Genomic DNA, 12,425 nt, shown 5'->3' on the forward strand with positions numbered 1-12,425 from the left:
TAAAATATCGAAAAATATACAGCGCGCGAATTTTAAATGAGAATTTCCGAAAACTTTTCGGTCTTAATGTAATATGTAAATACTAATCAAAAATAAATGCTTGAATTTTACGGCAAGCCATTTTCCAACTTTTCATCGCGCCATTTTCCAACTTCCTCAAAATTGCTGAAGTGCTAATCTGTTAGCAGATACCACGTTAATCCGAAGAGATGATAATCAGATCTAGGAAGTGCGACAGTTCTAGCAGGATGTCATTCAAGTTATTTGAAGGTGTCATTTACAAGTTTTCTGTGTGAAACTTCGCATTGTCATCTAACAAAATCATTCTGCCATATCTTCTGGCCATTAAGGTCTTCTTTTGATCACTGCGTGATTTAAATTAATAATTTGTTGGCGAGAACGTTGTGCTTTATCGGATATCAAGAATTCATAATACACAATACCGATCTGTTCCCACAAGGAATGATTTTCTTACTGAAATGCTCTTACTGAAATCTTGGTATTCAAGGATCGTCTTCGCCACGTAGAAATCACAATTATTCTTCCACAAATCACGGTTTTCTTACCGGTTTAGATCTTAGTATTGAAGAATCAGCTTCGCCAGGTGAAAGCCACGATTTTTTCAAAACACATCCATTTTACGTCATCCATCACAATTCGTTACAAAAACAATTTTCTTTCCTTCCATTGAAAGAGTATTTCACAAGTGACTGTTTAATTTTCCTTCTGACGTTTATTTAAACCATCTGTGATTCATTTACCCAGTTTATTGATCTTCCCTATTGATCATATTGTTTCTTAATTGTTGTTTATGACACAATGATTCTATCAAATACGTTTGAGTTTGAGTTGGATTATCAACAAGAGAAGTTATCCTGCAATTGTTCGTTTTCGTACTTTTGTGGTTGCTCGATGACGTCACTTTTTAACTGTCGAAACTATGTCTCACATGTTCTCATCGACATAGCGTATTGACCATATGTGTCCAGCTTTTGTTGGAATCAAGAGCTATGTGTTTACAGTTTAATGTCAGTTGAACAAAATGACGTGTGTTAATTTATAACACTGCGTACTTTACGTTAGTTCATTAATCTTTTCTTAATCTCTAATTGGAGTTAATATAATAATTATAATAATATAATAGAGATTAATATTAGAGATCATGTAATCTAATCTCTGATATATTAATCTAATCTCTCAGTTAATCTTTAGAAAAAACTTATGTATACACCTGATATTGAAATTTTTAATAAAAAAACAGTTTAGTTAAGATCAATCAAATATTATTGAGAGTTATTTTGATTGTTATCCATCAGATATTTTACATCAAAAATATTATACAATACTCTTATTAAGATTAATTGTTTAAAGGAGTTTGTAACAAAGATGAAAGATATTATTTTATAAGATATACTTGTGAAAATGAAATAATAATTAAAAACAATTATTTATATAATATTGCAATAAATGAATATGTTAAATAAATTTTGCATTGTTGAATACTCCTTTCTGCATGCGAACAGACTCTTTATTCGCAATCGTTGCCTTGGCTGCGGACACAAAATTGCCTGCGATGAGCTCGTGATGAGAACCCTCGAAAACGTTTTCCATTTAAAATGTTTCGCGTGCGTCGTCTGTGGAGCGCTACTGAAAAAGGGCGAGCAGTACGTCGTGAAACAGGGCCAATTATTCTGTCGTTTCGATTACGAAAAGGAAGTAGAAATGCTGCAAGGATATGGTAAGTACCATAAAAAACTGCAGAAATACAATAAAAATATTCAGATACGTTAAAAATCGAAAAATTTCATTCCCATATAAACAACATGTTGGAGTGAAGTTTTTTGAATCGAAACCGCTGAAGTGAAATTTTTCAAATATTTCACTTAAAATATTCTTACATTCTATTCATAAAAATGTAACTATAAATAAAAAATAATATATAGATATATGCCCTAGTAAAAAAAAATCAAAGTAAATTTGTTAAATATTTTTGAAAAAAAAAAATTCACATACGTACTTACAAAAAGTTGATTTTGTTTAACTTTTACTCAAAAAATTTTTATGAAAAAATTCCAACAGATTTCTATGGTGATGACTTATTTCCGCCAAAAATGGATGGGCGCCGCGGTCCAAAACGTCCACGTACAATACTCAACACACAGCAGCGTCGTGCATTTAAAGCTTCCTTTGAATTGTCGCCGAAACCCTGCCGCAAAGTTAGAGAGAATCTTGCTAAGGAGACTGGTTTAAGTTTAAGGATTGTTCAAGTAAGAAAATCCTTGTGTATGAAACAAAATGATTTCATTATTTTTCTAATTTTTCATAATTTTCAATTAAATCGCACTCAACAGGTTTGGTTTCAAAATCAACGCGCCAAAGTGAAGAAAATTCAGAAGAAGGCCAAACAGGAGCACACCAAGGGTACAAGTGATTCGCAGGACTCACAGGAATCTGACAGCAGTTTAGCTAAAATCAAGGATGAGGCGCATAGTGATAATGAGTCGTTGTTGGAGTCACCGTTCTCATCCTGTGGTGCAGGTGGTGGTTCGAGTTCAGATGGTGCTGCAAAACTGCGATGCATAAAAGATGAAAATGAAAATGCGCCTTTCAATTGCATGGAAACAAATAAAGGTGCGTTCTTAATTAAATACAACATCAATAAAGCAATTTTTAATTAAAATGTTATTTTTAAATATATAAATACAGAAACTATTTTAAGTGAATGTGATGGTATAATATATCATATCATATAAATAAATATAATATATAAGTGGTAGTCATATAGGATGTATTAATACTATTAGGTCATATTATAATAATTGATCACAAATTTTACTTTAGTTTAGGATGTTAACGTCGTGAAATATTTGATTATCAATTATGAAAAAGCAAATTTTAGATCGTATCCATGGGCTTGTACTGATTGCATAGACATATTATGAAAATGATATTATAAAGTTTCTTGATTCTGATAAATATAATAGCTGTAATTATGGAATTGATCTCAAATAATAAACTGCTATAGGGGATTTGAATATTGTACCTTTTTGTTATGGTATAGGTGTTTTGTAAAAAATTATACATATACAATTAAAATTATATATACTTTAATTTCTTAAAAAAGGCAAACCATTTATTTATTTTAATCACACTATGATAATGAACTCTGTTAGAAAGGAGGACTTCTTATCAAAAGATGCTTCTACTCTTGAATTATACCTAATGTCTGGTTACGGTGCTAGTACTTTTTGATTATTGCAAAAACCAAAAAAAGTAACAACCCCGTATATAAAGGTCTTTGAGTTTCAAACCTTCCCAAAATATTTTAAAAAAATTAACACTAAGTACAATGGATTTTTTAAAGGAAATGTTTTCGTATAAAGTTGGCATAAATTTTTATAGCCATATTACCACCCTTCCAAAGCTTCTTAAATTAATATTTGTATATATTAACAAACTTAACTAATCATATGGCTGGAAGACTCAAAACAACAACTACTTTCTTAATAATTTTTGACTTCTTTTTGTTATTATTTCTTGCTTTGATCACTTAGAAAGGGAGACTTCAATTAATTTTTGAGTTAATCAGTTTTAGCTCATAATTGAATGATACCCAGGCAAACTTATTAAATACGCACCATCACATTTCCGAGCTTGTAGAGCTTGATTCTTTTTCCCCATATAGTTTCCAGACAATATTGTTGTATATGATCCATTTTTCATAACCTATTACCATATACTTCAAAAGTGGCTCCGTTTTGTATCGTGTACATAGTTTTTCGAATATATTTTTTTTTCGCTAAATTCTTCATGAAGCACTCTAACATCAGTAACCATATTGTACCTTTTTTTTGTCCATAGCAATGTCAGTACTTATAAGCCGATGTTCTTCAACTCTCATTCCAATTTTATCAACTTTTTCAATAATATCAAATTTTTTTTATAATCAGCTCTCCCGAGTTTTAGGTTCCACAGCAATGTTGGAGCTTATAAGCCGATATTCTTTAAATCTTATCCACAATTTATTTATTGACTTTTCAGTGAAAAAGTCATCATCAAAAATAAAAAAAGATATCAATCAATTTTTTTAAATCAGCTTTTACAAGTTTTAGATCTATAGCGCTGTCAGGACGTATTCAATAACAGAGCGATCAAAGCAAACGATATTAAGTGGAAGCTATATGTTTGCGAGAGAGTTTGTTTACTTTTATAATTACAAATATTTAAATATATCGCCACAGCATTTTTTCGATCATTATAGTCAAATTGTAAGACATTATAGCACCGATTCAAACTGTTTCAAAATTATAATATATTTTAGTTAATTTATAGTTATTTATATTTAAATATAAATATATAACATTAGAACATTAATATCTAATATTTATAAAATATCTTTTTCAATTATACTTTTAGAAAACTGCAATAAAACAAACGAACCGATATTGAACACCATTTTAGGCTTAAGCTATGCAACGTTCCAGCAACTTATGGGTCCGTTCACCCAAACACCAACAATCAATCCAATCGATAGATTATATAGTATGCAAAACTCGTATTTTAGACCGGAGGAGATGAACTATAATGACTGTGGCAAGGAAGTCGGTGAAAATTGAACAGAAAATTTTAATACATTTTTTAGTTCTAAGAAGGAAAGATGAAGGCGGAAAGAATGAAGCAGTTAAAAGTTAAAGAAATGATCAAATCAAAATTAGTCTTTGTAAATTTCAATTTAGTTTTAAATGTTATTAATTTAGTGAATGAAAATATTTATTTTAAGCTTAAATAATGCCAAAGAAAATATATAAAAAACGAATAAATAAATTCATAATTAAATATTAATAAGTTCTTAATAAGCATTTTATTCTAAATATGGGTCACAAAATCTACTTGAACACTGGAGATCTCAATCAGGCCTACGGCAGTCCAGATGATTCATTGCAAAAACGTTATACAGGACGCTATAGACTCAATTACCACATGAAGAATATAATTGCGGTAAAAAGCGATTCCTGTCGACTCTGTCATGATGAGCAGGAAAGGTTAGAAAATGTTCCATGCAACTGCCCACCGGCGACAAGACGTTGACTTTACTACCTTAAAAGCGGAGTCTTAGTCCCAATCATATAGTTAAAATGAAGCACTACAGCAATTAAGAGAATGCAGGTGCATAATAATATTTTTAGGTCGGGGTGCATTCATATGAAATACTTAGTATATATGCGAGCTCCAGCTATAACCAATTGAAATCCATGTGTGTAAGAAAATTAACAAAAACGAAATCCCTCGACAGTTTTGACAATTGTTGAGAGTATACAATGCACACATCCATTAGATTAGATTTCACTTTTAAAACTAAAATTTAACTTAACTGACATTTATCTTCTTTTTGCAGGTGTTGAAGAGAAATTGTCGTACTCAAAGCAGATATTTAGTTCCAAAAACAAAAACAACAAATTCAAATGGCCAAAAACTTTTTAGCACGAGCTGTGTTTGTTAGCAACAAATTAGTCACATTTGACAAAATTTTACGTAGTCCTTGTTATCCTTGATGGAACAAAATTACTTGGAAAACGCATGAAATGAATAATATGAGCGAAAAATTTGAATTCGTCATGCATTGTTCACCGGCGACAATTGTTGACGTTGTCCTGTTCGTTGCTCTGATGATTGTGCGCGTGCAAGCAGAACAAAAACAAGGACGAAAGGAATTATCAGCAACACTTGTGCACTTCGATACGGATTTGTCCTTGCTGACAAAGAGAATATGTCAGCGATGCAGTCACCTAAGCGACCCCAAAAAAGTCGTGAACTTTTGAAGCAGGATAATTCGAAGAGCGACACAAAGTCTTTGTGGAATTGAAAACAATTTCAATTGTACTGAAAATAAAAAGCGATGAAAGCGATAAAAGCGTTGCAAAATAGATTAACTAGAAATGCTACTGAGCTCTTTTTGAGCTGATACTGCATTCAAATTACGTTTTGGAAGAAGAATTCTAGGAAACTGGGTGCTTTTTAAAGAATTTTAAAACCACAAATAATTTCTAATGGTTTCCCATAATATCGTATATTGAATACATACATTGGCTGTCTTAGATATTAAAATTTCTGTAAATATTATGAATCAGTACAATTCTATATACAGTAAGTAATATTACTTAAGTTGTCAATAACATTGAGGTGAGCTTAGTTTATTATAGTAACCCATCACTATATCCCGTCTAACTATTAATAATGCTATAGTGAGTACATGAGTACGATATAGTGAGAACGTGATCTTATATATAGTATAAGTTTTTGCCTTATGAAAGTATACGTACAGGCAATTCAAAAGTCTGGGAGAGATTTTGGTATAAGTAAATCTAAATATCTTTAGAAAATTCGAATCAGTGCAAATTGCACAAGAAATGCAACTTTTGTTTCAAATTTGACTGCAATAAGGACACCTAAAACTGATTAAAAAAACTTCAGGAGATCCAAATCAGAGGGAATGACAACACAAAATTCTAGTATAAATATTGGTAGACGCAGTCGATATTAATATCTTCAAAAAATTCAAATCAGTGCAAACTGAAACTAAAACGTCTAAAAACATCCAGAGCTGATCAAACAAATTGAAGGAAATTCAAATCAGTGGAAGCGACACAAAGTATCTTCGTTTTTCGAAGTTTACATCAATTGTAATAAGGACTTCTATCCACATTTAGTCGAACATGCATTTGAAGTGGTGACATTTTTCAACTACGACATCAATTGTACCATCAAATATTGAAACAGATAATGAAATGTCTGGATGGTTGGTGAAATCCAACAAAATTTTCTACAGTCTGCCGAATTTATTTAAATTGATGAACCTTATCATTGCATCCAAGCCACTGCAATATAAAAGAATGTTATTCTCAATATTTACGTATGAATCTAAAATTTGGGTACTTAGCAGAAAATATTCGGACTTCTATGGAAAATTGTTGGCACCATATGGAAAGAAAGGCGATTCCGGAAATGCTACATACACGAATTGTATCCGATTTACCTTAAAGCAGGCTTATTCACAGAGATAAAGCTCGGTGTATACCGATAAATGGATCCTATAAGTCATGTGAGTAAAGAGGAACCTGTTCAGAAAACCAATTGTAGTAGATTTAATAGTAATTGACAGAGAAATAGAGTATATCTACTTTAGGATTACTTTGAAATAGTGTGCTTAATTTAATAGTCGTAATCGGAGTCGGTGACAAAACTTGTAGAAGGGGGCCATGATGAGATGCTAGTTGTAATATCGATGATAATGATGTTAACTATTAAGTATGCAAGAAATATTGTTTGATTAAACTTGTTTGTGTTAATTGGGAGCATATTGCACTTTGCTATAAATTTCGTAACAAATTTTAATGGCATGGTAGATTATCATTTTGAAATATAAATCTTTGATTCGTGTCCAATGAACTCCCCTCTATCTAATATGACTTTTACTAAGAAATTATGTAAGATTTTTAATATCAAACTCGACTTTTTTAGCATTTATGGTATCCCTTTATAAACTTTAATTTTTCTTTTTTTAATATCATTGATATTATTAGTACTATAACTAACTAAAGGACGATATGAAATAAAGCTGTATATATAAAAATATATATATTATCTTTTTTTTTGATATTTAGCAAAACATTTTTTTTTTTTGATTGCAATATCAGTATTTATCAATTATATGCTAAAGCAGATATATATTCAGAGCGCACATGTGATGCCCAATACATAGGATGGACGTTAAATAGCTAACAAATGGTAAGCAAAGGAAAAGAAGGAAAAGAAACATAAAGAGGAGTTTCTTTTAGACGGTTAGTTCTTGACCTTAACTGTTAGAGCCAATAAATAATATAATAAAATTTTTTTTTAATTATATTTGTTATATTAAAATTTAGTCATACAAATCTGTGTTACATTCTGACATATATAGGTATATACACATCATATAAATAATTTCTAATAACAAAATGATATTCATATTATGGCTCATGCTCTCAAAAGCATACATTGAGAGCAGGTGCATTACATTGTATGCAATACACCTGCATGATATTAGTAGCACTGATTGCACATTGCGCACCCTGTACAATTCACTTGTTATAAATTTCTTCAACTACACGCAAATGTTCTTACACAAAAAATAGTAACGCCTTTATGCAATTTGTCACAATATGTGTCACATTAGTTACAGTAATTGCGATGCTCGGTAACAAGATTATACCTCAAAAGTACAAAATCGGCAATAAAAATAGTTAAACATCTAAGGACATAAGTTTTGCCGCCTGATTACCCAACAAATACGTACATTTTCTGCGATTTTTGTATACGGATCTGTAACTCACTATAAAATTGGAAATTCTATTTTATTTAGGGTGAAATTTGACGACGATGATGATTACTTCGCTTAAGGGATAAATAAGGGATGTCCTTGTATGACGTTTAACAGAGCAACTCACAACTCAATGGACGAAAATAAAATACCTAAAATCATTTAATCAGGGTGAGCAGAGGAAGCCAACGTCAATTAGTTGTGCACCAAATACAAGGAAGAGAGGACTTCCCTAGCAGAAATCATTAATCAAATTTTGAATAAATAAAAAAGTAAAGTGATTCCTTACTGTAAACTCGAAAAAGGACCCTATTAAGTTTGAAAGTGCACCACAAACTCTTTTTTTAAATACTTCTTTTTCATTCGTACATAAATTAAGTATTTTTGTTTGCTGATCCTTCCATTTTTTGTTTGTTTTCTGCATTGTTGGTCAATGTATGTCCTGTAAGCATTTTTTCACATTTTTGCAATTCCATTTAAACAACAACAACAAATTTTTCAGTGTTTAAAATTTTTTTTAATTTTTTTTTATGAAGAACACGAAGGATGTCCGCCTTTAAAAAATGCGTGTAAATTATATAATTAATTACCGTTTTATCGCCGCATTTGTATGCACATCACGTTGCCACACTTGTTCCATTGCATGACACTGCAATTTTAAGCGACTAAATGGGGTGTTCACGTCCGCCGACAGCTACTGACATCCTCGCCATGGTCCTTTCGTTTTGTTCCTTTGTTCGTAAACAAAAATTTTACAGAAACTGGAACACGTGGTTTCACTGTTTATAGAGCAAAGACAAAGGCAAAAAAGAATTGAATTTAATTTGCATAAATCAATTTTTTTAAATAGATTCTGCGGCTGCTTTGTGTAATGGCTTATATACGTATATAACATATATAAATATATGTTAACAAAAAAAATATATAAAAAAATTATTCAAAAAAATATTTTTTATTGCAAAATGAATATACTTAACATATATCGAAACTTTTGTATCAAATAGTTTTATTGAATAAATTTATTTTATACTACCATTCATAAAAACCTGTGATAAATAATTGTTATTTTTTTAATAATTTTTTTTATATGAAAATGTTTTATTTTAATCAATCAATTTGTTTACCGTTTGTTCCATTCAAATCATACAAAATTTCCAAAGTCCTAAAAAATCTTATCGATGCTCAGTGATTTGTTAGAAATACAGATTGAAACTGCAGATACAGTGATTTAAAAGTTTACGGTAAAGCACCAAGAACGGTTACAACAAAACAAAGTCCTAAGAAATCTAGTCGATGCTCTGTAATTTGTTAAGAATATAGACTTCCATCGGGACTTAAAAATTGGCGGTAAAGCAATAGGAACGGTTACACGAAAACAGAGTCCTAAGAAATCTAATCGATGCACTCGGAACGTTACAACAAAACAAAGTCCTAAGAAATCTAATCGATGCACTAGAAACGGCTACAACAAAACAAAGTCCTAAGAAATCTAATCGATGCTCTGTGATTTGTTAGAAATATAGACTTCCATCGGAAATTAAAGATTGAAACTGTAGATACAGTGATTTAAAAGTTTGCGGTAAAGCACCAAGAACGTTTACAACAAAACAAAGTCCTAAGAAATCTAGTCGATGCTCTGTAATTTATTAAGAATATAGACTTCCATCGGGACTTAAAGATTAAAACTGCAGATGCAGTGATTTAAAAGTTTACGGTAAAGCATTAAGAACGGTTACAACATAACAAAGTTCTAAGAAATCTAATCGATGCTCTGTGATTTGTTAGAAATATAGACTTCCATCGGAAATTGAAGATTGAAACTGCAGATACAGTGATTTAAAAGTTTGCGGTAAAGCACCAAGAACGGTTACAACAAAACTAAGTCCTAAGAAATCTAGTCGATGCTCAATGATCTGTTATTAACCATTTGCCAGTAAACGGAGACATTTATCATGCGAGTTTTGTCACAGCTTATAATACACTTAATATTAACTGCTTAATCATATGAATGAAGTAATATTCATTCAATTATGCACAAATCTCATTACTATAAAAAACACTAACTAAATATAAATAGGTAGTGGATTCATCTAAATTTTGCAATCCACTAAAATATCTTATATTAAAATTAAAACAACTTCATACAAATTGTTTATTTCTTTTTATAGCTCCAAATTTAAAAAAAATAAAATAGTGCTGTTTTACGTATTAATATGATTGTGAATAGCACTTTTCTATTTTCGTTGCAAATCTGTGTAGAAATAAACTCATAATTATTCTAAATTGAGTATGCTTTTGTGAATGAAAAAGCATTAAAAGTAGATACAGCTGAATATTAGAGTGAGTCCTTACACATATACAGTGTCTCATATTCAAAACAAAATATTTTAAATATGCAACTTTGAAGAATGTTTAATTTTAATTATAAAACAAAAAAAGTTTAACAAAAATATCAATATTCAAGAAGTTAAGTGAGCAAAAACAAACAGACATCAAATTCTGACCTTACAGCTTATTTCGTGTATTATTTTTGCTTTTCAAAATGGTGCAAATAACAGGGACTTGAAACTAATGATACTTGATAAACGCAAAACTAATTATTTTACAGGGAATATTACCAATAAACAGTAAAATGAAGAAGTAATTAAAATATTAGGAGAGATGTTCGGCTAAAAAACCATTTTTATTAACAGAAAAATCGATAACAGAAAAATTGAAACGAAAATAGAATTTTAGAACCTTCAACGGAAAATCCTACTTCAAGACAAAAGAAAGACAAGTAATGCACAAAAAACCAATTGTGATGCAAATATATTGCAAAAACTGAATAATAGATTTAATATTTTAGAGATTTTTGAACAAAGATCCAATTAGAAAAACATAAATTTAGGCACTACTAATCAACCATGCGAAAATTCCGAAGAATTCTGCCGGTACCAATTGAAACTATACATTGGAATATAGTTTCCTCCTTGGGAGAGAGCTATCTCCTCTAACACCTTTATTATTCTTCGGGGTTCAGCTACCGGTTTTAAATTCAAACTCTACATCGAATGAAACTAATGTATGCAGTCATTCTACCAGCGTAGCTATAGGTTTTAACCACAACCATCATGATACCAATCTCAAACAGACCAATCTCAATTGATCACGACAGCCTAAGCTGTGGACCTCGACATCTGTTGTATTGGACTAACACCATGGGTAGAGTGCCACAGTTACAACTCATTCACTACCATTTATATTCGAAACAATTTCGGATGAATTTTTTAAGTTTTCGTCGTCTCGTATAATAGGCATGCCTTATCATGGATATATTCTATTGTATATTCCTGTAGTATCTATAGGGAATTGTGTTGAAAACTAGTGCGACAGAATAAATAATTTCCAACATAAGGTCAAGTTCCGTCAACTGAAGTGTTTTAATCATGTGTTTAGAATACCACAATCGAGACTTTCCAAACGGGTTGTGATAAGAAAGTCCAAAAAGAAGAAGGAGAAGACGTGGTCATCCAAAAAAAGATATTTAAGAACAAAATTTCGGAAACAGCGAAAAGAAGAAAAAAAAAAGACGAGCAAAATATGAATTTGAATTTGAATTAAAGGGTCTCATAAGTAATATACAGAAGATCATTTAAATTAAAATTTCTAAGTACCTATCAACATATTTCATGTAGATAATTATAATAAATGATTAATTTTCCATTTTCTATGATATCGCAAATTTTTAAGAAATTTATTCCTTCGTCTAATCAAATATATTTAAGTAACATATATGCAATTGAAGTTCAGGTTCTCTTCCTAAATTAGCCATTGCTCAACAATGTGAAACTCTGGGCCACATCGGCCACATATATAAAAAGGTTCTCAAATACTTCTGCTTTTTTAATTGCCAAAGTATAAAATGTAAGCGCATTACCAGAGGGTACTTTTAAATTATGAAAATTTCCAATTTAAACTCTTTTGGGAATCGGAATCCTTTTTCAACTAATTTTGAATTCGCAAAAAGTTTAAAGTGCACACACAAAAAGTTGGAAACTGCAATTAGCCATGATGGGTGCATGTTAGT

The 12,425-nt window shown here is 30.7% G+C and overlaps 2 protein-coding genes across 2 annotated transcripts in view; both read left to right on the forward strand.

The window, feature by feature from the left end:
- The first annotated feature begins 1,569 nt into the window (after nt 1–1,569).
- On the forward strand, nt 1,570–4,616 carry LOC119667598 (LIM homeobox transcription factor 1-beta-like). The gene is made up of 4 exons (XM_038076902.1): nt 1,570–1,738; nt 2,080–2,267; nt 2,352–2,631; nt 4,417–4,616. Exons 1-4 carry the CDS (start codon nt 1,585–1,587, stop codon nt 4,614–4,616), a joined length of 822 nt encoding a protein of 273 aa, XP_037932830.1. The 5' UTR covers nt 1,570–1,584.
- Nucleotides 4,617–4,980: 364 nt separating this feature from the next.
- The window catches only part of LOC119667599 (solute carrier family 12 member 2-like), a 19,287-nt gene continuing 11,842 nt past the window's right edge, over nt 4,981–12,425 (forward strand). Inside the window, exon 1 of the mRNA XM_038076903.1 lies at nt 4,981–5,042. Within this exon, the coding sequence (XP_037932831.1) occupies nt 4,981–5,042 (62 nt within the window). The remainder of the gene's footprint in view (nt 5,043–12,425) is intronic.

The sequence above is a fragment of the Teleopsis dalmanni genome, chromosome 1 (assembly GCF_002237135.1).
Source record: "Teleopsis dalmanni isolate 2A chromosome 1, ASM223713v2, whole genome shotgun sequence".
Classification (NCBI taxonomy): domain Eukaryota; kingdom Metazoa; phylum Arthropoda; class Insecta; order Diptera; family Diopsidae; genus Teleopsis; species Teleopsis dalmanni.

Bases quoted from the DNA above. Each gene is read 5' to 3' on its own strand.
- LOC119667598 (XM_038076902.1), top strand. From the start codon at position 1,585: ATGAGAACCCTCGAAAACGTTTTCCATTTAAAATGTTTCGCGTGCGTC. The intron at 1,739-2,079 runs GTAAGTACCATA...AAATTCCAACAG, and splicing joins AGAAATGCTGCAAGGATATG to ATTTCTATGGTGATGACTTA. The intron at 2,632-4,416 runs GTGCGTTCTTAA...TTATACTTTTAG, and splicing joins TTGCATGGAAACAAATAAAG to AAAACTGCAATAAAACAAAC.